Source organism: Pocillopora damicornis, chromosome 13, assembly GCF_964200805.1.
Source record: "Pocillopora damicornis chromosome 13, jaPocDami1.2, whole genome shotgun sequence".
NCBI lineage: Eukaryota > Metazoa > Cnidaria > Anthozoa > Scleractinia > Pocilloporidae > Pocillopora > Pocillopora damicornis.
Window position 1 is genome coordinate 254,629 of NC_142682.1, and position 27,527 is coordinate 282,155.

General features: G+C 38.3%; 6 protein-coding genes and 1 pseudogene across 7 annotated transcripts; 2 read left to right on the forward strand and 5 right to left on the reverse strand.

Annotated features, from left to right (window-relative positions):
* Positions 1-475: 475 nt before the first annotated feature.
* On the forward strand, positions 476-3,472 carry LOC113676807 (uncharacterized; annotated as a pseudogene). Its single transcript, XR_016182629.1, has 2 exons — positions 476-582; positions 1,854-3,472. The product of XR_016182629.1 is annotated as an uncharacterized LOC113676807 (transcript).
* Positions 3,473-4,066: 594 nt separating this feature from the next.
* LOC113676837 (carbonic anhydrase 1) lies at positions 4,067-7,591 on the reverse strand. Its single transcript, XM_089192804.1, has 9 exons — positions 7,424-7,591; positions 6,918-6,956; positions 6,521-6,574; positions 6,047-6,378; positions 5,717-5,812; positions 5,251-5,335; positions 4,748-4,929; positions 4,457-4,633; positions 4,067-4,253 (listed from the first exon to the last, which is right to left on the reverse strand). The coding sequence occupies exons 1-8, from the start codon at positions 7,467-7,469 to the stop codon at positions 4,499-4,501; spliced, it is 969 nt and encodes a 322-aa protein (XP_089048930.1). The 5' UTR covers positions 7,470-7,591; the 3' UTR covers positions 4,067-4,253; positions 4,457-4,498.
* Positions 7,592-9,776: 2,185 nt separating this feature from the next.
* Positions 9,777-14,305, reverse strand: LOC113676839 (carbonic anhydrase 1). Its single transcript, XM_089192827.1, has 9 exons — positions 13,883-14,305; positions 13,173-13,211; positions 12,770-12,826; positions 12,294-12,625; positions 11,954-12,049; positions 11,470-11,554; positions 10,985-11,166; positions 10,472-10,648; positions 9,777-10,041 (listed from the first exon to the last, which is right to left on the reverse strand). The coding sequence occupies exons 1-8, from the start codon at positions 14,061-14,063 to the stop codon at positions 10,514-10,516; spliced, it is 1,107 nt and encodes a 368-aa protein (XP_089048953.1). The 5' UTR covers positions 14,064-14,305; the 3' UTR covers positions 9,777-10,041; positions 10,472-10,513.
* A 1,637-nt stretch (positions 14,306-15,942) lies between these two features.
* On the forward strand, positions 15,943-18,169 carry LOC113676846 (uncharacterized). The gene is made up of 2 exons (XM_027193569.2): positions 15,943-16,069; positions 16,760-18,169. The coding sequence occupies exon 2, from the start codon at positions 16,829-16,831 to the stop codon at positions 17,660-17,662; it is 834 nt and encodes a 277-aa protein (XP_027049370.2). The 5' UTR covers positions 15,943-16,069; positions 16,760-16,828; the 3' UTR covers positions 17,663-18,169.
* On the reverse strand, positions 17,853-21,460 carry LOC113676845 (uncharacterized). The gene is made up of 4 exons (XM_027193568.2): positions 21,276-21,460; positions 20,250-20,642; positions 19,174-19,323; positions 17,853-18,807 (listed from the first exon to the last, which is right to left on the reverse strand). Exons 1-4 carry the CDS (start codon positions 21,328-21,330, stop codon positions 18,176-18,178), a joined length of 1,230 nt encoding a protein of 409 aa, XP_027049369.2. The 5' UTR covers positions 21,331-21,460; the 3' UTR covers positions 17,853-18,175.
* Positions 21,461-22,149: 689 nt separating this feature from the next.
* Positions 22,150-25,027, reverse strand: LOC113676847 (xylosyltransferase Oxt). Its single transcript, XM_027193571.2, has 6 exons — positions 24,696-25,027; positions 24,592-24,621; positions 24,107-24,148; positions 23,328-23,642; positions 22,911-22,970; positions 22,150-22,815 (listed from the first exon to the last, which is right to left on the reverse strand). Exons 1-5 carry the CDS (start codon positions 24,715-24,717, stop codon positions 22,915-22,917), a joined length of 465 nt encoding a protein of 154 aa, XP_027049372.2. The 5' UTR covers positions 24,718-25,027; the 3' UTR covers positions 22,150-22,815; positions 22,911-22,914.
* A 1,050-nt stretch (positions 25,028-26,077) lies between these two features.
* LOC113676827 (uncharacterized) lies at positions 26,078-27,322 on the reverse strand. The gene is made up of 2 exons (XM_027193545.2): positions 27,189-27,322; positions 26,078-26,699 (listed from the first exon to the last, which is right to left on the reverse strand). Exon 2 carries the CDS (start codon positions 26,680-26,682, stop codon positions 26,227-26,229), a length of 456 nt encoding a protein of 151 aa, XP_027049346.1. The 5' UTR covers positions 26,683-26,699; positions 27,189-27,322; the 3' UTR covers positions 26,078-26,226.
* Positions 27,323-27,527: the final 205 nt, after the last annotated feature.

The following is a 27,527-nucleotide window of genomic DNA, read 5'->3' on the forward strand; positions in this document are numbered from 1 at the left end:
TCACTAAAACACTGCTGATCCCGATCCCAAGTGTTGTGATTCCAGATCCCGGGGCTGTGATCCCTGATCTCATATACCTTGTTACGACCCTTGCATATGTTATCCAAGGCTGTAGCGGACTTATCAGATGGCGATGGTGTTTAATCGCTGCATAGTGTCATCTGTTGTTCACATTGTATAAATTTGTGAACGCTCAAACTATAAGTGTCAAGGGATGCTCCATGATAAAACAACATGGAAAACCAGAAACCATATAAAAATGTGGACTTTTTTGTTGCCATGTCAACCTGCAGGTATTTAAAAGTTTCTTAAACGACTGGCAATTGAATGATATTAAATTAGCTTTATTGGCCTCCAAAAAATTACTAATTATCTGTAATACTAATTGCCTTTTTTCTTTTGATGATAATTTCAAATCATTTCCATTTCATTGTCACCCTCAACTTTGTCCTGTCTCACACAGTTTGGCAGTCATTGCGTTTTGCCCTCTACGACTTTTAAAGACAACTCAACACTGGTCTTTCCTCTGCCTTGTAACACAGGAAGGTCAAAAAGACTGGATAACAGCTGGTATGTGCAAAGGTACCTCAGTTTTCAACATTAGTACATCGCTTTATCTTCACTCCGATTCCAAAGATATTCCAGCAGTTAGAGAAATATATGCATTTATATCTGAAGTAAAAAATTTGAAAATTTCCTCAGTATAAATTTTATTGATCATTGTTTCTACTTTTTCCGTTCATGAATGTCTTAAAAGTTCACTCTCGGACATTCCATATTCGGGAACCAATTTCAGTTTGAAATGCCATGATGGTAAAAAATTTTGCTGAAAACGTAATTGTGGAGAAATCAATCTGCACCTGGAGATACGTTAGGTAGATCATTCAACTGAAAAAAATCTGTGCGCACATACGAATTACAAAAACAAAAGAACAACATACAACTTTTTTTTTATTTTTGACATGATCGCTGACCTATATGTAAAAAATCTTAAGTGACTGTTCGCACGATTTTATTTCTGCTCTGTTTCTAGTGACAGCTTTCTTCGGAACGGAGTAAACAGCTGTGATTTTTGATTTAAGAGATTTGAGAAAACAACTTTTAAATAACTTTATCATACGTAACATTGGTAGAAGAGTCGGGCGATGTTTCCGCTAACTCAGTTTTGAAATGATGATAAAAATTCAACCTTCCTTTCCAGAATAATTTAAGAGTCCTATTAAAGGTGAAAAGAAAACGAAATTCCACTGAAAATATTTTCAACTGAAAAACTGTTCTGACAAAAGAATGGACCCTTTATTTCTTTTGATACATCCTGTTTCAGGCGAGATAAAATCCATCATAACGACAATCTTATATCAAAAACATCTTTTTAGATCGTTCCGAAAAACCTGAGAATTTGAGGGGATTTCCTACAAACGCCGAACATCTGGCGTATTGTTTAGTTTAATAATAAATATCATAACAGCGATGATAATTAAATTTTTATCACGTTCAACTCTGTTGTGACCGCTTTTATACAGTTGTTGATCCAGTTTCGTCTTTCTGAGACCATTCGATGCTTTATAGAACAAAATTCAAGCAGAAAGCTCCTGTGCCAAGTGGCCCTTTTGTTTCCTGTTGACATTCTTTTCAACTCTTTTACCGCCAACACCCCACAATAAAGAATTTGGACATTTTGGTAAACAGAAAAATAAAGAAATAAGAGCTATACACGCTGATAATATAAAAAATATTAACGCTTGAGGAGAACAAGCTGAGGGATTAAGGCTTAAGTTTCAAACCCATTAACTTATCATTTACCTCTTCGTGCAATAAGGAATGTCATGGTCTTACTTGTGTTCATTCTTTAGATTTCAAGTGCACCCAGCATCAGCAGGTGGCGTGACTTATCACCAGCGAATCATGTTCATCGTTTCAAGTACCCTTCAACTTGTACTCGCCAGTGCTCTGGTGTTGTTAGGTGTCAGTGGAAATCTTGCCATTCCCTTCACTTCTTATCGTTCAACCCTCAGATGTCCTCACATAACAGTTTTAGCTGCACTCGACTTCACGGCCACACTGCTTGGCCCTGGGCTCTTCCTCGTGACTCTTGTTACGGGCCTGGTTTGGTGGGAACATAATAAGACACTCTGTCAGAGCTTGACGTTTCTAAACTTCTGGGTGTAATTCGCTTGCTTCTTGGTTCTGTTTGTTCTTGCTTTGTTTTGTCAAAACATTGACCATCACTTTCCTTTATACGGCAAACTGCACGTCAAGAAGAGAGGAATTCTTTTTCTTGTAATTTCCCTCTTAACAGGGTTACTTTTCAGCATTCCTCCTATTCTGGGGTGGAGCTCATACAATGGTCTCTATTTATTGAATCCTTGCTCCTTGCTCAGCCACGTTCATAATTTGTCTTACTACACCATCATCTATCTTGTTTCCTCCCTTATCGTTTTATTCATCACTTTGTCTCTAACTGTGAGAGCAATAAGAAGACGGCGCCGGTTTTACCCGCTGCAGCTCCTCTGGGAAAGACACAAATTGGAAACGATGATCAATGATCCTGAAATGACAACTACTGCTTCGTCATCCAAGTCATCGTCCAAGACAAGCTTTTCCAGGCGATCGAGTGTGATTTCTGGTAGACTATCGGGTGTAGTTTCCTCTTGTAACAATCCTTTGCCATTCAGAAAGACTTCTCAGAGATCTCGCCCAATCGAAGGCAATCTGAATGTTCTACTGGAAATCATTGCTCGGGAAAGGACGCTCAGTGTGCAAGCCGGAAACGTAGGCGAATCAAGTACTGCCACGGAAGTCTCAGAGCAGGTAATACCTAGTGCCACTACTGGGAGGTCCCTGTCTGGTATCCCTGGGAAGCCGTTTGTCATTTCCTCACAGGTCCCCCATCCAATGTGGACAGGGAGAAAGAGAATTTTCCATAACCCGCGGTCTCTCCCACCGTTCAAAGGTATAAAGCAACAGAAGTCCTTTTGCAGACTGTTGTTACTCAGATGTTGCCTCAGCATTTTGTGTTGGTTACCTCTCTGCACCTCGGTTGCACTAAGCCTTTGTTTCACCACCTACCCTCAACAACTAAATACCCTCATAAAATTTGCGATTTATCTTCATTCCTCCATCTCCCCGCTGTTGCCATTGTTTGACGCCAGCTACAGGATGATTTGCCGCCGGGCAGCGATTTTCTGCTTCAAGCCATGTGCGAGAAAAAATGACACACACGTGGACCTGTCCAGGTCACGTGATGTGGATCCCAGGAATGACGGGGGCCAGGATGTTCGATTACAAGACGTGATTCGTCTTGAGGGATCGAAGCTTTAAATAGCATTGATTTTAAGCATGGTATTTTTATTAGCTGTTCTTCCCCTGATCCGTCTCTTCGCACATGGCATTTTCTAGGAATCCCCTTGAAGAACTCTGACCCGAGTACTGAAGAGAGTATAATATACAAACTGATATCTGTAACACACTGATAGCGTTTGCTAAGTTTTTTTCTTTTTCAGAAAAGTTAGAACTCTGCAATCTTACATTTTTGTTTTGAGAACAGAGACCAGTGGTTAGTAAAAATACTGTAATAGCTTTAAAAAGTGACTGTAAGAAGGAAAAGGTTTTAGTCTTTAAGTCAAGCTCAAGCTTGTAACTCCAACTTAATGTCAGAAAATGTAGTTGCTGCTGAAACATGATCTGACTCAGTTTGTTGACGACCAAATAGCCAAGAGAATTGCGAAGGAAATGATAAAATAAATCTTAAGGGAGGGGTAAGGGGGGGGAAGGGAGTGTTACTTGTGATCTCGGGAATCATAAAAACTTAAAGCTCCATTAGTGAAAAATGAAATTTTGAAATTTTGGCTGTAGTGGGAATGATTGCTGATAATTGAGGATCCGGGAAACTAGCGATGGCCCAGAACTTCATTGGTTTTAAATATGTTAAATCACTTCGAACACCACAGATGTTTTGCGTGATAGAAGCTGAAGTTCAGCGCCAACAAAATCTAGAGGACGTAAACCTGTTAGAACTTCAATCAACCTAATACATCGAAAATGTCACAAGAACCTGTCACATACATGAACTCTATATTTTCATTTATTTCTCGATGGCCAATCCTTTTTTAATCCTATGTTACATTTTAATTTCCTAGTTACCATCTCCTTTTCTCGTCGCATTGATTCTTATTTTCAATGTATGACTGTTGCGATAGCACACAACCGCGTCTCCAATCTCTTTCTTCCTCGGTTATGTCTGAAAACCAGGCCTGAGAACAAATTCGTGAATGTTTGATACTTGTTTTGGTTTTTACAAAAATTAAAAAAAAAAAACCTTGGGAAACCTTTTAAACACTTCCTCGAGAAATACTAAAAAAACTTAAGGGAACCCAGGATCGTCAGGCGGTCTCTGTGACACATAGCAATTTCAAGACGCTCTGAATTATTCGCGTCTATTCTCAGACACACTCACCTTACTGTGGATACAAGAAATACAAAGATGGATACTTTCTGTTCACTCTAGGACAATGTTGCTATGAATCTGTCTTCCATTCAGTGGCATAACGTTTCGAAAGTTATTGCACATACGACCGACATTTGGACCTTGAGCATGCGCCTTGCTGCTTTGTAGATTTCGGAATGCCAGTATCTATTTTCAAGATGAAAAACAGCGCTTGGATTAAAAAATTTTTAAAATTCTTGAGGTTTGAATTCCTCGAGTGGTGTGATGTTGGAAAATATTTGTGTAAAGATGATTTCTTACTTCTTGCTCTGTTATCTGTGGATGATTGTTCATCACAAACCACGTGACCGATTCATAACACCCGGGAGTCGTAAGAGATCCTTTGTATTTGTAAAACCTGTCTGCAACATCTGGCGACGCGAGTAATGGTGCCAAGTCCTCAATATGCAGCCCCTCGCTTTGTGTTACCACGTAATTGCTGTCTGTTTATGAAAAGACGAGGTAAATATGGTAAGTATGATAATAGAGACTGAGAGCTGAATTTTGTCTAGATCTCGACCCAGTCCCCCTCATTCGCTTCAGTCTTTCGCGAACAAAAATACTGAGTTATATGAAGAATTGAGTTTCCCCTCCCAAAACATCATGGTACGCGTCTCTATGGTTGAACGGTAGGTGACATCATCATGCAAGCATGTTAAACATATGTTAGGACTCTGAGATCTGCCCCGAATGGTTTAAATTTCAATTATAGCTGTAATACATAAGCTTAATCTAAACAATCCACAGGTGTGCGAACTACTTACTCTCTTCGACAACGTTGTTAAGAAGACGCGCAATTTTTTCCAGAGCATTATTTGCTGGTGTGGTGCCAATGTTTGCCATTGGAAGCTGCAACATGAGATGTGCCACATAAGATTTCTGTGTACTTAGAGGAGCTAATTTGTGATCAGATAAGTCGTAAATGCTGCTTTTATTCCAATATTTATTTTAGCAGCCTTCCTTGGTAGATTAATTTCATTTTTCAACATACTTGACTTTAGCTATACATTAGGCAGTCAACTACGATCAGAATGGATTACGATCTTCCGATATTAGATTCACTTAAAGGGTAAATAAACCATTGTTTGTTAATTGTGCAAATGCTTAATTTTTCTATTTGATGAGCATGTTCTCATAATTTTATCCTGACTAATAAAGTTAACACTAATACGCCAATTGACGACTTGATTTCTAGAGATAAATTAGAGAAGAAATAGTTAAATGATATACCTCGTAAAGCACAGACACCACAGCCAGACCATCTTCTCCCTGAGCTGCTGACTTATACGTCGCGTAATTAGTGTTGTCCCAAAATACCATGTGCAACTAACATACAACAGAAATTCCAAATAAGCACCGGGGTGCTGCAGGAGGATTATAGAGAGTAGAATACTCAAGACTGTTTTCGAAAAAAAAATTTTTTTTGAAGGTATTCAGTGAGTTATACATCTTAATAACGTTTTCAAAATCTGCGAGCTTTCTTTTCTACACTTAAGAATGAAATGGAGGAGAAGTCACTGGCTCGTCTTAGCAGACGAGCCAGAAGATGTCGGATTTTACCTCAATCGGATACGTGTTGCCATCAATTGTGTGCTCCGAACCGACTGTATTATTGCAGCCAAAGTGAAAATGAAATTGCTTCAGAAAGTAGTTTTCCTGAAGTAGACCGCCTGCCAACTTGACCGTCAACTCCTCTGCGAGGAAGAACGTGGGCGCATATCCATTGTTCCTAATCTCACCGGTGATTGGTTTATTGCCAGCCACTGTCAGCCTCAGGTTGGGTGGATTGGTGGGGTCTTTCTGCATCACCTGGTCTGTGACCACGTCGATTGGGGACTGTTTGCGTCCATTGCAAGACCAGTCACCGTTTAACGTTTCCCATTCATCCGGGCCTTGACAGAAAAAAACCAATAACGATCATGTTTAACTTGGAATGTTCTGTTGAAATCGAAGCAGCTTATACATAGTAAAATTCCATTGGCTTTGTTAACTACGAGATTTGTAAAATACCGTGATTCTGTTTATTTCCTTTACCTTTGGCTCCGGCTATTCCTCTGTCATAAGACCAGGGTGTGTCTCCAAGCTCAGCTGCAATAAATAAAAAATATATCAAGTCATGTGGCTTCCTCGTTTAAACAGAAACGAGGCGATAAAATGATCTACAAAGAACCATGCGGGCGTTGAATTAATTAAATATCCGGCACATATTACACTGATTAAGGTTACCGAAAGGGTAGTGTGTTGACACTCTTATAGAAAAGGTTAATTTGAGATAGCGCCTGATAGATCGAGAGGCTTATGCGCGCTGTACGAAAGAAAAATCCTCTTTCGATCTTTCCGAGTCTGCAAATCTTTAATTACTAGATAACTCAGAGGCCATGAATAAATTTACCCAACAACATCTTCATTTAAATTGCTACATACGACTTACTTGAAAAAGTGATGTCCGCTTTCAGGAAAAGAGCAATACCTGTCCACAAAGGAATGTTTGCAAAACAAACGAAGAAAAGTTGCAGGTGTCCGTAATGTCATTTGATATCTCATGAACATTCAGTTAAACCATTGGGCACACAGAATATATTTCAGCGTTTGTGTGCAATTTAAAAATTTATTTTGAAGAGATTTAGGATATTCAGCTGAAAAAAATAACACAATCTGTTTCGCGGTAAAATAACTGTAATGTAATATGATGTTTAGACCTAGAGAGAGGAAGAGAAAATTAGAGAGAAAAAAAAGCTAGAGGAAATCAGACTTAGATAAACAGATTTTAAAAGAGCAAATTGTCAGTGAGTTACCCTCTCTCCCGAAATGTTTTTCAAAGAGGTTACCAGAATCATTTTTGTTGCATTTTGAACAAACACCTATTCATAGAAGTGCAAATAAACATTTAGGTAATGAGTGTTAAACGGACAAACAATTTGTAAATAATCATGTTACCTGCAAACAAAATAATGGAGTATAACTTGCTGTGTTTAGAGTACATCAGGGTTAACTGTTTTGATCCAGTTGCGTAAATGAAGAACGGCTTGGCTGAAAAAGTCTTACAAACCTGAAATTTGAGTCAGACACCAACTAGGACTTTTTACGTCTTTGTTATTTATTATCTTTCTGAGGAGCATTAATGATTGAATACATGAAGCTTATCAGGTGTAATATGCTCTGCCCTTGCTTATCCAAAAAATTAAAATGATATTGCAACATCTTTAAACTGACGATGAAAGAATTCCGGTTTCCAATTTTTAGTGAGCCCAAGCCAGGATTTTGTTGCACACTAAGTTTTCCATGGAAAAAAGTCAGTTGTGGTTCATTTTACAATTTTCTAATGTTTCAGAATCCAATCAATTGACGCATGACCAGCACCTGTCAATCGGCTGTCAAAATTTGGCCATGGATCAGCTCATCTTAAAAAGTAAGAGTTATGGCGAAATCATAAAATTTTGTATGGGAATATTTACGATCTCTCATAGGAATAAAAAAAATACTGTCAATGTTGATAAAAAATAATTCGCTTTACTTTCACAGTGCACTGCTTGTTATCTGACCGCTTACTATGTTGAATAGAACTCGCCATTATAGCGAGTTATCTATTTCTAGGTTTACTTCATAAGAGAAGCTTCTCTTATGTAGTACAAAGCTTAAGGTGCTGCCTCCTTACAGTCCGTTTCTGAACATCGTGGAACAAGCGATCAGTACTCTTAAAGCTGCAATCAAGGCCGATATCTCTCAAGAGGAGTAAAACAACCGGGAAGAAGCAGGATGTTAAGGCATTCCACTGGGAGACTATCACCAAGGAATTCTGTTAAGACCAGGCCGAAGAAACATGAACGCAATAACTGTCCGAAAATACGCTCAATGATTTAGGGTTATGCAAACCTATATCCCGTGTTGCTTAAACCGCGAAGCAATATAAGGATAGGCTCTTACTGGAACACAAACTTATTTGAAATTCTTAAGTTGTTAATGTAGCTGAGAACTGATTGCACAACAACATTATAGATTTTACTCTCATTTAGAATTAAAGTATATTGGTGTAAATGCAAACAGCTTAAATGAAATTTAAATCCGTCATAATTGTTGTCTTCTCTTAACTTGATAACACTTTCGTGTTATTCGACTTAAATGTAGCGCTAATGAAATTTATCTTGCGTTCTTGAAGGGCAAACGGTGTAAACCTAGAGATAGATGATTCGCTAAAATTGATTCTTTTCAAACACAATAACAGTAACAATAACAAGCAATGCACTTTAAAAGTAAAGTGAGGTATTTTCATTGAGAACTTGACTTATTTTTTTATTCCTAAGAGCGGTCGTAAATATTCGCCTACAAACTGTTATAATTTCGCCATGACTCTTACTTTGCAAGATGATCATCTCACGGCTGGAGCTTGGGGCACCTGTGGTTTGGCTGGTTAAAAAATGAGTTACTGAACTTAGAGCAGTCTAGACTGTCTAAGAGTTGTTGGAAGAAAATACATTCAGCTAGAATGGTTAATGAAAAAGTGGTGGACGCTGACAACTAATACTAGTAGCAATATCCTATCCATTCTTTAGCCTCGGTTTTCTCTGAGTTCCTGTCCCTTTGCTTTTGACTTTTTCATTTCATCCCTCGCCAGCAGTTGGATCATAACCAACGTAACAACAAACAGGTATTTTTCTTCACCAAAACAAACAACAAAATGAAAATGCCAAGGCTTTGGCGGCGTGAATAAATATCAGGATCATCCGATAGCTGATAACTAAGACGGTTCGTTAAAGTAGTTTATTCTTGCGGCCTGTTGTTGTTTTGTTCTTCTTCTCCTGTGGCAGATTATAGGGACGATTCTTTACCTCCTGCATGCCTACGACTGCTGTTTAAGGGAACGACACGCAACATTTAGTTGCTCAAATTTTACAAAAATTCCTCACTCTAAAGAACTTGAACTGACATGGCTGGTCTCCCAGGACATAAGCATTGGCTTGATACCATTTGTTCTGAGAAAAGTGCGTGGACTTCTGGGATTGCTTGCAATATTGAAGAAAGCCGTCCGAATGCCAGCATTTTGGAGTCTGATGGCGATGCTTGCAATGCAGATCGTGGGATTTACAATAACTATGTATTTAACAAATTAACTCATATACAAGTATGTCTCGTGGCTGCATTTTGTATGCACGGATTAGCACTCATTGCAATCCAACCAATTCTATGCCGCGAGCGCTCTGATCATATTCCGGTTCCAGTTTACTTAACCAAAATTACTCATCATTAACTTGACTTTGACAAGGAAAAAAGCAACAGACACTGGAGGCAGAAATTGCAAGATCATAAGACCTTTTATGATTATAACAGGCGTCTGCATCATTTGGATTACATGTACATGTGTCCACTAATTGTTCGTCTTTGGAGTGATCTATAGAACTTTCCTTCAAACATGCTTCTTAGAGGACGAAAACTAATGCAACTTGTCACAGCATAATATAACAGTTCATTCCTTTATTCCAGCCATGGTTAACATGAGCTCGTGCCAGTCCTTCTTGTTACCACCCGGATTTCTTTCACCTGTTAGAACTTCAATCAACCTAAAATATCGAAAATGTTACAAGAACCTGTCACATACATGAACTCTATTTCATCATTTATTTCTCGAGGGCCAATCCTTTTTTAATCCTATGTTACATTTTAATTTCCTGGTTACCATCTCCCTTTCTCGTCGCATTGATTATTATTTTCAATGTATGACCGTTGTGAAAGCACACAACCGCGTCTCCAATCTCTTTCTTCCTCGGTGATATCTGAAAACCAGGCCTGAGAACAAATCTGTAAATTTTTGATACTTGTTTTGGTTTTTACAAAAAATTTGCAAAAAAAAAACTTTGGGAAACCTTTTAAACACTTCTGCGAGAAATACTAAGAAAAGCTTAAGGGAACCCAGGATCGTCAGGCGGTCTCTGTGACACAGCTATTTCAAGACGCTCTGAATTATTCATGTCTGTTCTAAGACACACTCACCTTACTGTAGATATGAGAAATACAAAGATGGATACTTTCTGTTCACTCTAGGACGATGTTGCTATGGATCTGTCTTCCATTCAGTGGCATAACGTTTCGAAAGTTATTGCACATACGACCAACATTTGGACCTTGAGCATGCGCCTTGCTGCTCTTTAGATTTCGGAATGCCATCATCTATTTTCAAGATGAAAAAACAGCGCTTGGATTAAAAGAATCTCTAAAAGTTCCTCAGGTTTGAATTCTTCAAGTGGTTTGAAACTTTCCGTTGTTTCTTTTAAAATCTTGACTCTTAACGTTAAGAGTGACGAAGAGATAGATTATTCTTAATTTCTGAAATGGGATTTGAAAACTGGGAAAGAGGACAGTCAAATTTTTGCGAGTCTTCGTGTTTTCGATGACTTCACATTGTATATAACTTTACACTGAGAAAGCCATCCTCCCAAAGTTTTCCTTCTTCAAGAAATCTAAGGTGTGATGTTGGAAAATATTTGTGTAAAGATGATTTCTTACTTCTTGCTCTGTTATTTGTGGATGATTGTTCATCACAAACCACGTGACCGATTCATAACACCCGGGAGTCGTGAGAGATCCTTTGTATTTGTAAAACCTGTCTGCAACATCCGGGGATACGAGTAATGGTGCTAAGTCCTCGATATGCAGCCCCTCGCTTTGTGTTACCACGTAATTGCTGTCTGTTTATGAAAAGATGAGGTAAAATATGGTTAGTATGATGATAGAAACTGAGAGCTGAATTTTGTCTCGATCTCGACCCAGTCCCCCTCATTCGCTTCAGTCTATTGCGAACAAAAATACTGAGTTATATGAAGAACTGAGTTTCCCCTCCGTCTCTAGGGTCAAACGTTGGCTGACATCATCATGCTAGCATGTCAAACATATGTTAGGACTGAGATCTTTGTTCAAATGGTTTGAATTTCAATTAAAGCTGTAATACATAAGCTTACTCTAAGCAATCCATAGGTGTGCGAACTACTTACTCTCTTCGACGACGTTGTTAAGAAGACGCGCAATTTTTTCCAGAGCATTATTTGCTGGTGTGGCACTAATGTTTGCCATAGGAAGCTGCAACATAAGATGTGCCTTATAAGATTTCAGTCTACTTAGAGGAGCTAATTTATGATCGGATAAGTCTTAAATGCTGCTTTTATTCCAATATTTATTTTAGCAGCCTTCCTTGGTAGATTAATTTCATTTTTCAACATCCTTGCTGCTGCATAAAAGTAAGACTTTAGCTATACGTTAGACAGCCAACTACAATCAGAATGGATTGAGATCTTCCAATATTAGATTCACTTAAAGGAGAAATAAACCATTATTTATCAAATTGTACAAATTATTCATTTTTTATTTGATAAGCATATTCTCATAATTTTGTCCTTACTAATAAAGCTAACACTAATACGTCAATAGACGACTTGATTTCTAGAGATAAATTAGAGAAGAAATAGTTAAATGACATACCTCGTACAGTACAGCAACCGCAGCCAGACCATCTTCTCCTTGAGCTGCTAACTCATATGTCGCATAATTAGTGTTGTCCCAAAATACCATGTGCAACTAACATACAACAGAAATTCCAAATAAGCATAAGGAGAATTATGGACAATAAAATACACAGGACTGTTTTTTTTTTAAGGTATTCAGTGTGGTAAATATCTCAATAACGTTTGCAAAATCCACGAGCTTTTCTTTTCTGCTCTTTAAGATTAAATGGAGGAGAAATTACTGTTTTTTTAAAAAAAATCTGTAATTACGCCTCGTAGCTCTGTTTTAGCAAAAGCCAGAAGATGACGGATTTTACCTCAATCGGATACGTGTTGCCATCAATTGTGTGCTCCGAGCCAACTGTATCATTGCAGCCAAAGTGAAAATTAAATTGCTTAAGAAAGTAGTTTTCCTGAAGTAGACCGCCTGCTAACTTGACCGTCAACTCCTCTGCGAGGAAGAACGTGGGCGCATATCCATTGTTCCTAATCTCACCGGTGATTGGTTTATTGCCAGCCACTGTCAGCCTCAGGTTGGGTGGATTGGTGGGGTCTTTCTGCATCACCTGGTCTGTGCCCACGTCGATTGGGGACTGTTTACGTCCATTGCAAGACCAGTTACCGTTTAACGTTTCCCACTCATCCGGGCCTTGACAGAAAAAAAACCAATAACGATTATGCTTAACTTGGAATGCTCTGTTGAAAATCAAAGCAGCTTACACACAGTAAAATTCCATTGGCTTTGTTAACTATGAGCTTTGTAAAATACCGTGATTCTGTTTATTTCCTGTACCTTTGGCTCCGGCTATTCCTCGGTCGTAAGTCCAGGGTGTGCCTCCTAGCTTAACTGCTATTAATAAAAAATATATCAAGTCATGTGGCTCCTCGTTTGAACAGAAACGAGGCGATAAAATGATCCACAAAGAACTATGCGGGCGTTGAATTAATGAAATATCCGCCACATAATACACTGATTAGATGACCGAAGAGGTAATGTGTTGACTCTCTTATAGGAAGGGTTAAGTTGAGATAGCGCCTGATAGATCGAGAGGCTTATGCGCGCTGGACGAAAGAAAAATCCTCTTTCGATCTTTCCGAGCCCCCAAGACATTGAATCTTTAGTTATTAAATAACTCAAAGGCCATGAATAAATTTACCCGACAACATCTTCATTTAAATTGCTATATATGACTTACTTGAAAAAGTGATGTCCACTTTCAGGAAAAGTGCCACACCTGTCCACAAAAGAAAATTGCTAGTCCTTCTACTAATTCATTTCTAGTGGAAACCAGTCATCCTCTCTTTTCCTAGACTCAGTTACGCAAAAAGTCGTCAGCTTATCAACCTCAATTTTTTAATATTAATACTGTTGTGATAACTTTAGGAGTTCCAGCCAAACCACACCGAAAGAATAGTAAAATATGTAGCCCTGAACAAAATGTTTGTAAAAGTAGCACTTCATGATGAAACGAAAAAAAGATGCAGGTGTCTGTGATGTCATTTGATATCTCATGAATACTCAGTTAAACCGTTAAGGAGACAGAATATATTTCAGCCTTTGTGCGCAACTTAAAAAATTTGTTTTGAAGAGATTAGGATATTCAGCTGAAAAAATAACACAATCTTTTTCGCGGTAAAATAACGGTAACGTTATATGATGTTTAGACCTAGAGACAGGAAGAGGAAATTAAAGAGAAAAAAAAGCTAAAGGAAATTAGACTTAGATAAACAGATTTTTAAAAGAGGAAATTGTCAGTGAGTTACCCTCTCTCCCGAAATGTTTTTCAAAGAGGTTACCAGAATAATTTTTGTTACATTTTGAACAAACACCTATTCATAGAAGTGCAAATAAACATTTAGGTTATGAGTGTTAAACGGACAAACAATTTGTAAATAATCATGTTACCTGCAAACAAAATAATGGAGTATAACTTGCTGTGTTTAGAGTACATCAGGGTTAACTGTTTTGATCCAGTTGCGTAAATGAAGAACGGCTTGGCTGAAAAAGTCTTACAACCTGAAATCTGAGTCAGACACCAACTAAGACTTTTTACGTCTATGTTATTTATTATCTTCCTGAGGATCATTAATGATTGAATACAGGAAGCTCATCAGGTGTAATGTGCTGTGCCCTCGCTTATCGAAAAAAATAAGATGATATTGCGACATCTTTAAATTGAAGATGAAAGAATTTCGGTTTCCAATTTCAGTAAGCCCAAGCCAAGATTTTGTTGCTCACTAAGTTCTCCATAGAAAAAAGTCAGTTGTGGTTCATTTTCTAATTTTCTAATGTTTTAGAATCCAATCTACTAACACATGACCAGCACCTGTCAATCGGCCGTCAAAATTTGACCTTCGATCACCACAGGCGGTCCAAGCTCCAACCATGAGGTGATCATCTTGCGAAGTAAGAGTCATGGCGAAATCATAAAAGTTAATATGGGAATATTTACGACCGCTCTTAGGAATAAAAAAGTACAATCGAATTCTCAATACCACACTTTACTTTCACAGTGCACTGCTTGTTATCTGACCGCTTACTATGTTGAATAGAATTCGCCATTGTAGCGAGTTATCCATTTCTAGGTTTACTTCATAAGAGAAGCTTCTCTTATGTAGTACAAAGCTTAAGGTGCTGCCTCCTTACAGTCCGTTTCTGAACATCGTGGTACAAGCGATCAGTAATCTTAAAGCTGTAATCAAGGCCGATATCTCTCAACCTGCCACTCAAGAGGAGTAAAACAACCGGGAAGAAGCAAGACGTTGAGGCATTCCACTGGGAGACTATCACCAAGGAATTCTGTTAAGACCAGGCCGAAGAAATATGAACACAATAACTGTCTGAAAATACGCTCAATGATTTAGGTTTATGCAAACCTATATCCCGTGTTGCTTAAACCGCGAAGCAATATAAGGATAGGCTCTTACTGGAACACAAACTGAGAACTGATTGCACAACAACATTAAAGATTGTACTTTAATTTAAAATGAAAGTATATTGGTGTAAATGAATTTTTGTATTTATGCAAACAGCCTTAATGAAATTTAAATCTGTCATAATGATTGTCTTCTCTTAACTTGATAACACTTTCGTGTTATTTAACTTAAATGTAGCGCTAATGAAATTTATCTTGCGTTCCTGAAGGGCAAACGGTGTAAACCTAAAGATAGATGACCCGCTAAAATGGGTTCTTTTCAAACACAATAACATAGTAACAATAACAAGCAATGCACTTTGAAAGTAGAGTATTTTCATTGAGAATTTGACTTATTTTTTTATTCCTAAGAGCGGTCGTAAATATTCGCCTACAAACTGTTATAATTTCGCCATGACTCTTACTTTGCAAGATGATCATCTCACGGCTGGAGCTTGGGGCACCTGTGGTTTGGCTGGTTAAAAAATGAGTTACTGAACTTAGAGCAGTCTAGACAGTCTAAGAGTTGTAGGAAGAAAATACATTCAGCTAGAATGGTTAATGAAAAAGTGGTGGACGCTGACAACTAATACTAGTAGCAATATCCTATCCATTCTTTAGCCTCGGTTTTCTCTGAGTTCCTGTCCCTTTGCTTTTGACTTTTTCATTTCATCCCTCGCCAGCAGTTGGATCAAAACCAACGTAATAACGAACAGGTATTATTCTTCACCAAAAACAAACAACAGAATGAAAATGCCAAGACATTTGGTAAAAGTTTCAGTTTCTAGCGGCGTGAATAAATATCAGGATCATCCGATAGCTGATAACTAAGACGGTTTGTTAAAGTAGTTTATTCTTGCGAATACCATTTGGCCTCTCCTTCTCAGGTTCACAGGTGAGTTCGTTCATAGAACAGATTCGTGAACCTCTCGTTTGCTTTTGACTTTTTCATTTCATCCCTCGCCAGCAGTTGGATCAAAACCAACGTAACAACGAACAAGTATTTTTCTTCACCAAAAACAAACAACAGAATGAAAATGCCAAGACATTTGGTAAAAGTTTCAGTTTCTAGCGGCGTGAATTAATATCAGGATCATCCGATAGCTGATAACTAAGACGGTTTGTTAAAGTAGTTTATTCTTGCGAATACCATTTGGCCTCTCCTTCTCGGTTCACAGGTGAGTTCGTTCATAGAACAGATTCGTGAACCTCTCGTTTACTTATTTTTTTGTTTTGTTTTAGTTTTTTTTTATTTCCAGGTCTACCCACCGCCCCTTGATTAACGGTGACCCTAATATTCTTCAACCTGGGGGGTCGATCGATCCATCACACAAAATATTGAATATAATTAATTACCGTACGATTAGTAAAAATCTGTTGGGCGATTTTTATGGCTCAGGGGAAACTTTGATCCATTTTAAAAAACATGACAAAACTCTCGCGCATTTACGAGCGCTAGTGAAGCAGATTGCAAACAGATGCAGTCGTTCACAGTTGTTTGAAAGATAATAAAGAAGGCGAGACATTGGTTGTTAAAACTTCTTTAGGTTAATTTAAAACAAGGGCTTGGAGTGGGTTTTATTTTAACTTCAACTTTTGCCGCAATCATTCAGAATTAAAGAACTGATTAATTTTTTACGAACGAAATGACGTTCGAAAATGAAAAACAATAAAAGGGATGTGAATAATAAGCATAAAGATAAGTATTAGAGAACATGATCTGTGATCACAGTATCAGCTGTATGAGTTATGTTTTGAAATGAGGCTTACTCATGTTCTAACAAAGTCCGTCTTTTTGTTTTATTTTATGAAAATTGGAACGCAAAAAGTTCTGGATCTTTAACTAAAACCTTTTCGTTTTTTAACAGGAAAGAAGCAAAATCCACCTGAAGCACTTTGATAAAATGGTTAGTTCTGTAAACTAACTGGCATCCTGGATGGAAACCTTACCTTTGATATTCTCGCAAACGAAAAAACAAGACCGTTTTTGCGACAAGTCGAAGTCGCTTCTCAGCAACCTTGCCCGTTGTTGTTTTGTTCTTCTTCTCCTGTGGCAGATTATAGGGACGGTTCTTTACTTCCTACGTGCCTACGATTGCTGTTTAAGGGATCGACACGCAACATTTAGTTGCTCAAATTTTACAAAAATTCCTCACTCTAAAGAACTTGAACTGACATGGCTGGTCTCCCAGGACATAAGCATTGGCTTGATAGCATTTGCCCTGAGAAAAGTGCCTGAATTTATGGGATTTCGCGCAATATTGAAGAAAGCCGTCCGAATGCCAGCATTTTGGAGTCTGATGGCATTGCATGCAATGCAGATCGTGGGATTTACAATAATTATGTATTTTAACAAATTAACTCATATACAAGTATGTATCGTAGCTGCGTTTTGCATGCACGGATTAGCACTCCTTGCAATCCTTTTCGTGTTAAATTTTACGCCGATAAATCGAATTAGGCGAAGGCGTAACTACTTTGTTTTTATACTCCTCAAATTCACGTTACTGGTATTTTTCGTGCAAACTTCTACAATCTTTGTAGTTGGATCCCTTCAGTTTACTTTTAAAGTCACTGGTTTAGATGAGGTGGGACGATCAGCTAATTTCATGACGATTTTTCGAAAACTTCGAGAATTTCCACAAGTTATTTTCTTCTACAGGACAGCAACTTTCTTCTGGCACAAGTTCTTTTTGGATAGTAGAAATATACTCAGCCATTTTCAAATGCTGAAGTCAAGAAATGATATTTCGAATAGATTTCGTGAATAAGAGTATTTTTCTATCGACCCCCATGAAACCGAAACCAAAATAAGCCACTGATTTGCACAACGGAGAGAGGCTGAGACTACAGATTTCAAATTAATGAAATGTTTGACACCTTGGCATAACTCTAAAATGCCCGTTTAAGAAACGAATAAAATATTTTTGAAAGTAACTTTGAGCAATAAATCAAGGAATCTTCATTCTTTTGTTTTATTCTGGAAGATTAAAACAGAAGTTAATAAGATCATAATAGGAATGAAAACAGTACAATAGTATTTTTTTTCTGACAGAAGATTTTCTCCTTTGACAAAACCTATATACAACATAGATTTTAAGATACAGTCCTGTATATAAACAAAGCAAGGATTGTAATTATAATTGAAAGAAACTGTACATGATTTAGCACAATCGGCGGTTCTTTCCCTTTGCAGGCTACCGTGTGTAATGGTAACTGGTTTATATATGATAACTTTTATTGAAAATAAATGTTCTGAATAAAGAAGTGAAAGAGTAGTTTTGTCATGCAATTATTTCAAGATAGGACAGTTCGTCTTCAGAGCACTTATGACTTTCAGCATTTTCCTTACCAGCCAAAATGATGTTTACAGGTTCCTCGTAATCGGTGACCAAAGCTTGATAAGCACGACAATTATCACTCTCGTTGTTCTGTTCAGTTGAGTCTGTTTTTAATACACTGTAGTCTTTTGTCACCTCTCTATTTTCTCTGCCTTTATTCAGCGGGTATTTACCTTTGAGTTCATCGCTGCTCTTTCGTCTTATTGCTAACCGCCTGGAGATTGAGAGTTGTCCTGGAGTTTTGTACGGGGAAGCGTATTGAACGTTTCTGTTTTCATTGTTTGCTGATCGCTGTAACAGGTGATATTTCTGATCTTCGCAATCAGGCGAGTCTTGAAAATGCACTTTTAGCTGGTTGACTTCGCGGAAATTGTTTGCCCCATCATCCTGTTTGCGAAGAGATCGAGTCTGTGCGTCATAATAAAATGGCTGTGCAGTTATGTCGCCGTTTTGTTTGCGTGTTTTCATTTTCAAGCGCCAAAGAAGGAAGCCAATGACGCAAACTAAGACCAGTATCACGCAAACGAGCGGAATTATTGCGATTGTCCAATGGATGAAGCCGGCAGGAGGTTGAACTGAATTAGAAAAAGAAAACAAAATAAATGAAAACGTTTAGGGGACGGAGAAAGTTTAGTGGAGAGGATAAATTAGAGCACCTATTCAACTGTGGGGCAAAAAAATCATAATACGGCCAGCAGAACAAACACTAGTTTTCCGTTTGTGTGGGTGTGACTCCCGCTTCGCCGTTGGCGTTTTAATCGAATGAGTATGGTGTAATATTTAAGATACAGTCTGAACTTTTCTTGTAACTGACATTTGTAGTCAGTGACAAAACTGGTGGTCACTGTGCTCAAGTTGATCACTACTCGATCGGTTCTAATTCGCACAAAAAATACTAACTAAAAACATGAATTCACGTTTCTGTGAAACATATCCCTTACCTTTCCTTACCATGGAAATAATATCAGTATTGCTGGCTCGCGTGTTTTTTTCAGTTCTCAACGTCGGTGGTGTTTGTTTGCTACTTGTACCAGATGGAACTACTCTGAATACTTCAGTGATCTTGCAGGTTAAACCACTTCTTGAACACTCTGTGAAACGAGTTCCACAATTAGTTATATACAAGGGCGAGTGGCAAAGAATTCAACGTGTTTGTCCGGTTTGTGAAAATCCCCTCATGGCAACACCCGTCTTCTTTTCTTCCGAGTGTGTCTTTACGTAACTGCTCGTATTCCTTTACCCAGGCTATATCTGTCTGCATTATATATTTAGCAGTCAGCAGTTCTAAATAATTTTTCGAACAAAATGGGTTTGATTTGAGTGCTGTCACTTTACTTTTGGTTACTTATTTGCGCCTTGTTATGCACAAAGTAGAATAGTTGACATCCACATTTAACTCAAATACACGGTTGTAATCAATCTAAGACAGAACTCATATGAGGTCATCATGCGTTATAAACAGTCTGGAATGCTAACGAGTTACTGTAGCTAATGCCGAAGATTTCAAACTAAACTAATCCCATTCCTATACACATCCCCACCCCTAACAGGATTTCCTTTTGGATATAGGATGGGGTTGGCGTGGGTGTGTTACGAATAAACACTAAAAAAACCAACAAGGAGTCTGTCAGACAAACGAATAAAGGGGGTAAGTTTCTAAAGAAACTGTGGTGCTGCGTCTGTAAGAGAGCACATCAGGATCATTTAGTATTATCAACTGAGTTGATAACGTAAATTGGCCAGTAAATTGCTTAGGGTTGCTTGGGGTTAGGGTTAGCTTTAAACCCTAAAGAGTTTAAAGGTGACGTTTCGAGCGTTTCGAGCGTTCACCTTTCATCAGAGAGATCGCCATCGCGCTGACGAAGGGTTAACGCTCGGAACGTCAGCTTTGAAACTCTTTCACGTTATCAACTCAGTTGCTAATACTAAATTACCCTGTCAGACAGACAGACACACATACATAATGCAAAACAGGATACCAATGGCCGAACAATATTTAATAAAGCAACGCACACACCAGAGGGTATTTCGCAGATGAAGCCGGCGAAAATGTCTCCTCTTATGTCATTAAAAAGCCCCCTAGTTCCCGGCGGGTAGTTTTTCGCCATCACCACATACGGCGCACCATCTCGAGGCTGCCAAGGCTGCCAGTGGTTAATGGTTAGTGGCTTTCCATTCACCCAGGTCCAGGTCCAGTTCCCTATCACTGTGGTGTTCCTTCGCAAACCGATATGCCAGTCATTGTTGAACTTGTTCGTCAGGTTTTGGATGTAATCTCTTACAACTTGCCATTCATGTGGTGTTTCCATGGAGACAAGGTCTCCTCCGTTAGATTTACACGACTGTCTGGCCGCAGTCCATGTGAGCCCGTCTTCGTGGAATGTGTAGCATGAGCAGTCCGCGGCATAAACTGTTCAAGCAGATCACAAATGACTTATTACAATGATTTCTAGAAGCTTCGGAAACAAATATTCAGCAGTTATTCCCTCCTTTAACTGCAATGAAAGACGATGGCTCCAGTTATAAAATTGAGACTTGCCGCAGTTCTGTGAACTGGTATGATGTTCTATGAACTGGTATGAGGGCCGATAAAGCGTTGTCGTCGGGTGAGAAAATCTGCTCTCAAAATCTCTTAATCATTGAACAAATTTATTACCATTCATTCTCTGGTAGCGGTTAACGAAAGTACCTTTTAAGCTCATTTAAAAATAGATCTTTGTTTCTACCGTAGAACATAGACACGGCATTCATCAGTCCCATCTTCTCTTAAATCTAAATTTCGTAATTCTGAACCGTCGAAAGGGAAATTAAGGCTTTCCTGATATTTGTGGTTGTTTAGAGCACAAGCGCGGATATAGCAGTGCAGTCCAGTCGAAACTATTCCTCGACGTTTCACAGTTTTAAAGATCAAAGATTGGAATTTATTTACTTCTGTTCTTTTGACTATGGATTGTAGAAACCGGTGCCTAGATTATTATTACTGATGCTTAAGGTAGACGTTGACATATGCGAGTGCGTGACTCAAACAGAAAAATCATCTTACCTTTGACCACAAATGGAAGAAAAACAACGACTCCAAGAAAAAGCGTTAATTCCATGGTGGAAGTACTGCGATCTTACTCTTTTTTCGGTTCAAGTTGGCAATTCTTTTTTATGTATGGAACAGATGTGCTTACGTATTCAGACCGATTTCACATTTCATATCCGGTGTGTTACTGGGCGTTCTCTGAAGCTCAACATTTTTACACGTATACGGCGATAATCAAAACACGTTACAATGAAAGGATCGAGTATCGCTCAGTCACGCTAAGTTCCAGTTTCTGACAACAGCGTTTCTTAATGTTCTTTCCTAATTTAGCAATACCTAAGGATCGATTGTTATAATTGGGCATCTCATCACATGGGTATCTTTCAATACCCTTGTCATGCTTGAAAAGAATTTGCTTTCCAGATATCATCACAAGCTACAAGACGAATTAAAATGAGGTTATTTTTCACCAACTTCCCATAGTGTTCAAACCACACCGTGGGAAAGTCTCTCACGACAATGCTTTTTCTGTTGACCAGTTGACAATGAAGAGGTTTTCTGTTTGTGTGTTAAAACAAAAAAATATACAAATAAATTCTACTGATAACCTATTTGTGTCCTTTACAAGATCACAGGGAGAGAGGAGGCTTGGTGGATAAGCGGATTATGGTGTTTTGATTTAAAACCATACATACGTACTTCGCAGATTATTCCGGGAGGTGTAGGATAACACTGCTTTAAGAGAACATGCTCTTGTGATTACTTAAATTGTTTTTATTACATGTTATTATCATTATCAGTGCTGTCTTTTATCACAAATCAAATGCTCTTGAACTAAAAGTAGATTCTTATATCCAAATAAAGTTTTTTACTAGTAAACGCATCTACGTATTATTCCATTGTTTTTTATTTGGCATTGTATGGTGTATGGTCGCAATGTATTTACAAACAGATTAAGCAAATAAGGATACGATTACTCTCATCACAAGCGCAGAACAAAATAGAAATATCTGTGTTCCCTGCGGAAAATCAAACCTCAGACCTTCCCGATAAGGCTGAGATGTCTTGCGTGCTCGAGGAATTCCTGCTCTTATTTCTTTTTCTCGATGTTTTTGCACCATTATCTTGTTTTAATTAATTATGCTTTAATGTAACACTATTAATATCTCCACGCCCTGATAAGTAGATATGTGATCACTGATCTTCCTAAAAAGTGATCCGTATTATGGAGATAATGCGCAAACAGCGCTTAAGTGTCGCGATCTTGTAACTAAAAAATCAACATCTATATCTACAAAGATAAAAAGCTTTACACCGAGTATAAAATACTGGAAGGTTCTAATAAGCCATCTGAAAGTAAATGTCACAGCGCCTAGCTCAATGGTGTGGCAAGTACCCTATACGCGCCCATAGACGTATCACTTCAGAGGGTTTATTATTGAAAAAATATTACTTTAAGTCTTGATCGACTTCGTCCATTGTCTGGCTTTAATCTCTCCGCGGAGCTTGGTCTTCCTCGGATCGTCTCTAAAAGATATCTTTGAGGAGTCAAATTCTAGCAAGAGTAAAACAAGGCTTGTTACACTTTGAACCAGAATGTTTCCTAAGGGAAAGTGATTTTAAAGATGAGATGAGTTTCCAAACACAAACCTGTTCATTGTTCCCACCATTTGAGAGCAGCTTTGCGTTCCGCAGATTTAACCCCAGTTACTAGAAAAACACACATAAAAGTAATTTTTAGTCTCGGGGTCTAATACGTTTGGCTAATTGCGTACTTACAAGCAGTCTAGCTTTTAATAATATGAAACACAGTCCAGATTTTTTTGCGCACCATACAGAAATCGCAGCAGAAAAAAAAGGGTCGTTCCGTATGGGGCAAAAAATGTACCCTTGGTCTTGAGTATAACAAAGATCAAGGCTATCTCCTAACTTCGGAATAATTTTATCCATAAACCCACTGTAGAGATGAAAGCAGGATTAGTTAGTGTTCCGGCAGACCTGTCGTCGTGCACACAAGAGGACAGTCAATAAGTACATACTACGATTTTACAGCAATGTTTGACTGACCAGCGTAGACAGAATTTCTCCATCGTCCACCACAGGACTCAAACGAATTTTCAACGTACTCAACAGGATCGTCGGGTTTTCTGCACTTAATGTTACATTCCTTATCATCAGCTCGGCCATACTTGTCAAAAGTATTCCCACAGAAACAAAGATCACCGTTTTGCAGACCAGCGTAAGGAAAACCTCTGTCAGCGCATTGGTCAACACAGTCTTGTTTTGAGGAAAAATGCTGAATTTCATATCCAAGTGCTCGAGGCTGCACCAGGCGGAAGTTGTCATCCAGCGCCTTATCGTCCTTGTAACAGCCAATCATATCTGCAAAGATGACATATTAAACTTTTGACGTATAATGGAATACCTTAACCGTTCATACCGTGTGTGATCAGAGATTCTTCCTATTTATATGTTGAACTGACTTAAAGGTACGCTTTATTTAACGGACAGATACGACGAAACTTCATGGTTTATTCAGTGCGCAAGTGCAGAACAGCGAAACTTGCCTCGGTTTGAAACAGAGACAAATAACAATGTCGGAATTTTTAACCGCAGTTGTAAAGCTCTGTCAGCGTAAAAGACTCACAGGCATGTACAGTTTTAATAAGATGTAGGGGAAAATGGCAAAGGCAAAATATTCCGTTTTTATCAAAAGCACGACTTATCTGGAAGTTAAATCTAAGTGAGGTCAAAAACTAAAACTATATAATCTTTACACAAACTGACAAACGAGATTTGAATGTTTTTTGTAAAGAAGTGAGGCACACTGAAACTAAATAGGTTACCTGGGTTTGTGTCCACAACTTCTATGTAGGAATACGACAAACCTGGTGATTTAAAAAAGGAAACGTATGTGGCACCTGTTATGGTGATAACACTTTTGACTCAATAAGTGGATCTGATCGAGTGTTCTCTTCTGAAAGTACACGGTCCTGTTCGCTTCAATGCATCAGAAGATCAACACATATATAACTCAAACATCAGCACTTTCTCAGGATTCTACCTTTTTGAGGTGTTTGTCTCCCAAAAAAATTCGCCTTTATTTCGTAACTTCATGTTTGTATTTTTCAACTAGGTATACAAATCAGGTACCACTTGTTAAAACCTTTTTCTCCAACCTGGTCGCTAAAATGGGCTGTCTGATTTAATTTTGGTAAAAAGCACCGTTTTTAGGATTCGTTAACTCCTTCTTAAATCCAGCACAGTTTTTTAAGTTGTTGAATGGATTAGAGAATGTCGACTAGTTAATTAGGGTTCTGAGACTACTTACCAATTAAAGAGAAGATCCCAAGGACGAAGGCTGAAAAGTATAAAAAGCGTGAAAATTCTGGAATACGTGGAAATAAAAGCATTGACATCTCCAAAGACACATACCTGAAATTCTTCGCAAAAACATTTTGAAGACTTAGGCTTTTCCCACGAGAAATCAAACTTTCCCGTTGGGAAGATTTCCTATCTTTGTCGACTCTATACACTATTAATGATCGCAGGTGAATGACGCGATCTCCACCAATTAGCGCTACGCTAGATTCAATCGTGTTTAACTTAAACAGTTTCCTTATGAGCTAAGTTCATAATATAGAGAGTAAGGAAACGTGTGCAACAAACGAATTGTGACCGCGCGCAAAGGATTTTATGGGGTAGCTCACACTGGACAGTTATTGTCTGGAGTTACGAGCCGTGAAAACTACAGTAAAACTTTTGAAGTGTCCTCTTAAAAAAATAAAAAATAACCTTCAGGGGTCACTGGTTCTAATGATGTGTGGGATTTTTTTGAATCGAACACAATTGATAGAGTGAAAACGTTATAATGAAAATAAGACAACGTGTAAAAATGTGGTCTTAGCTCGGTCAACCTCGCGGGCTCGTCTTCAGGCTACTCACATGAAGAACTAATTATCTTATGGTCATTATTCAACTTTAGGTTTTCGCCGGTGGAGAACAGTTGACGGATGTTTTAAAACGAGTAACGGGTATGTATATGTACCTGCATGTGTTGACACAGAAACATGAAACAATATTTGTTATGACAGTTTTCGTGTTGAACATTTAAGCAAAATTTGTCAATAAAAACTGATGTTGTTTTATATAAAAAGCTTTCCGCTAGAAAACGAGATTCGTGACGGTTTTTTGAAGTTGAATACTTGGCTTGTATAGGTGACATGAAGTGGGTACCAACTTTTTAAACCTGCTACTTTGCTTGTGATTCGGCTCTATAATGACGAAACTTTTTTCCGGGCCAAAAGAGTGGAAACCACATTGCCAGGATCTGTTAGTCACCATGCGCGCTTTGCATTCAATTTTGAGGGTGTTAGTACACTTTGAGCATAACAACTTACAATGGGTCCATGTATCGTAGTCATGGGAGTTGAAAAGAGAGTATGAACTGTTCATATTTTCTTGGAGTTGATTAACAAATTCAGGTGCCCTGCTGTTATCATTGTATGATGGTGTTTTAAATAAATTTAGGAGCTTTTGGATATTGAAATCATTGTGCATTTGAAGGCTCCTCTCTCTGATTCTTCCCATTTTCCCTTAGAATGATAAACATTTTAGTAGCTTCCCATGAGAATTCGATTGTGTTTCCAGATAGCCCAAGGTTTAATTTGTTAATTTCCAAAACCCGTCGCGTAATCGACCTAACAATATACTCAGACCAGCATAATTCGCTTATCACTTCGCTTAGAACTTTCTTCTGTTTTTTTGCAACTGTTGAGCTGTAATGAGAGAACATTTTAATTTCAGATTACTCTACATGATAGGGAAAGTCTTTATTACATTCATTGTCACTTTTTAAAATATCAAAAGAAAGTTTTATGAACAAAACACAAAGCTAATACCCCTACATAACTAAATGACAGAGTAAATTTCTCGAAGATGGGTTCATAGGTGGAAAAAGGTGTAGTTATTCTTGTACGGCTCCGTTCTGGTAAGACTTATCCGTGGCCGGATAATTAAATGGAGGGTAATACCCATGTTGCATTTGATAATCACTTAACAAGAACCAAGCCACTTCATTTGGCTTGGCACATGTTAACCAACGAACAAAAATTGATTTCCATTTGTTCCTTGCCGGGCCGCTCAAATATCGACCAATTGGGAGGCCATCGTTCCCACTGAAATGAGCATTTAAACAGTCCCGGATGTTCGCCAGGCAGGGGTTTCCCCCAATGTAAATGACTCTAGAGTCTTGGGTGATCTCGTAGACACCAGGCAAGCGAGTAGACTCGTATTTGTCGTTGATGTCAAAACTTCGTAAAGCCGAGGTAAGAGGACGAGCGTTCAAGCGTTCACGGTAGTATTTCATGTTGTTCAAGTCCTCTTCTGTGGCCTGGTAGTCGTATGCATCAACATAAGCCATTTTCTGACAGAAATGCCCTTAAAAATATTTAAAGAAACAGTGAAATTCAATCCATGACAAAAGTACGAGGAAGACAGTAAGTAAACGATAATAATGGTGACCAAGACTGTGAGAGTTAACGTCAGAAGTTAGTAAAAAAAGGAAGGAATAGAACTTGTTGCTAATGAAATAAGGAAAAAATGTTTGTAGTCCATTGGAGAAAAGAACCTCAAACAGTCTTCACAGGATTCGCTCTACCATAAACTTAAGCAGGCTTTATTAATTGAGTCATTCTTATGAAATACACCCTCCAGTAAAAGACTTAAAAAGTTCACAGGCGTTAAGAGTTTCTTTACCTTCCACCTACAAATCAGCCTCAGGCTAAGGATTTTCTCACAAAGCCACGACATTAAAACCTCATTACATAATGTAATGCATCGAGCAGAGCAACTTGTTCTATTTTATTTTCATAAACCTGTAAAATTGCATATAAATTGTTGCGAAAACTGGAAAATGCAAAAACTTACTTTTACAGTAGTCTCCTTTGATAACACTCAGGTTTATTCTCGTAAATCTTCAACTCCTTGTTCTTCCTTCTGTCAATTTTTCCGTTGAGACGGTTGACGGTTGCAATTGGTTTTGGTGCGTGATTTAAAACCCCATAGATGTGCGCGCGCAATTTTCTTGCAATACATCGACTGATCTCAAGTGTGCAAGATTGGAAACAATCGAAAACAAAGGCGCATTGGAAAGGAACGTCTTAAATGAGTTGAAATTTTTAACTCGTTCGTAAATGGTCTCCATAAGGGTACCTTTGTATCTGTCTACAACAAAGGAAATGCAGGACTCACTTCCATATTAGTTTA

What these genes read in the sequence shown, in the direction of transcription:
- LOC113676839 (XM_089192827.1), bottom strand. Translation starts at nt 14,063, where the DNA reads ATGATCCTCAGGAAGATAATAAATAACATAGACGTAAAAAGTCTTAGT. An exon ending in GCAACACGTATCCGATTGAG is followed by an intron (nt 12,050 to 12,293) that starts GTAAAATCCGTC and finishes GTTGTATGTTAG; the next exon opens with TTGCACATGGTATTTTGGGA. An exon ending in TAACAACGTCGTCGAAGAGA is followed by an intron (nt 11,167 to 11,469) that starts GTAAGTAGTTCG and finishes TTTCATAAACAG; the next exon opens with ACAGCAATTACGTGGTAACA.
- LOC113676845 (XM_027193568.2), bottom strand. Translation starts at nt 21,330, where the DNA reads ATGGAATTAACGCTTTTTCTTGGAGTCGTTGTTTTTCTTCCATTTGTG. An exon ending in CATCTGCGAAATACCCTCTG is followed by an intron (nt 19,324 to 20,249) that starts GTGTGTGCGTTG and finishes CTCGTTTCACAG; the next exon opens with AGTGTTCAAGAAGTGGTTTA. An exon ending in TATTTCCATGGTAAGGAAAG is followed by an intron (nt 18,808 to 19,173) that starts GTAAGGGATATG and finishes TTTCTAATTCAG; the next exon opens with TTCAACCTCCTGCCGGCTTC.
- LOC113676846 (XM_027193569.2), top strand. Translation starts at nt 16,829, where the DNA reads ATGGAAACCTTACCTTTGATATTCTCGCAAACGAAAAAACAAGACCGT.
- LOC113676847 (XM_027193571.2), bottom strand. Translation starts at nt 24,717, where the DNA reads ATGTTTTTGCGAAGAATTTCAG. An exon ending in GTTTTTGCGAAGAATTTCAG is followed by an intron (nt 24,622 to 24,695) that starts GTATGTGTCTTT and finishes TATACTTTTCAG; the next exon opens with CCTTCGTCCTTGGGATCTTC. An exon ending in GAGAAATTCTGTCTACGCTG is followed by an intron (nt 22,971 to 23,327) that starts GTCAGTCAAACA and finishes GTGTTTTTCTAG; the next exon opens with TAACTGGGGTTAAATCTGCG.
- LOC113676837 (XM_089192804.1), bottom strand. Translation starts at nt 7,469, where the DNA reads ATGTACTCTAAACACAGCAAGTTATACTCCATTATTTTGTTTGCAG. An exon ending in GCAACACGTATCCGATTGAG is followed by an intron (nt 5,813 to 6,046) that starts GTAAAATCCGAC and finishes GTTGTATGTTAG; the next exon opens with TTGCACATGGTATTTTGGGA. An exon ending in CACAGATAACAGAGCAAGAA is followed by an intron (nt 4,634 to 4,747) that starts GTAAGAAATCAT and finishes TCTTGAAAATAG; the next exon opens with ATACTGGCATTCCGAAATCT.
- LOC113676827 (XM_027193545.2), bottom strand. Translation starts at nt 26,682, where the DNA reads ATGGCTTATGTTGATGCATACGACTACCAGGCCACAGAAGAGGACTTG.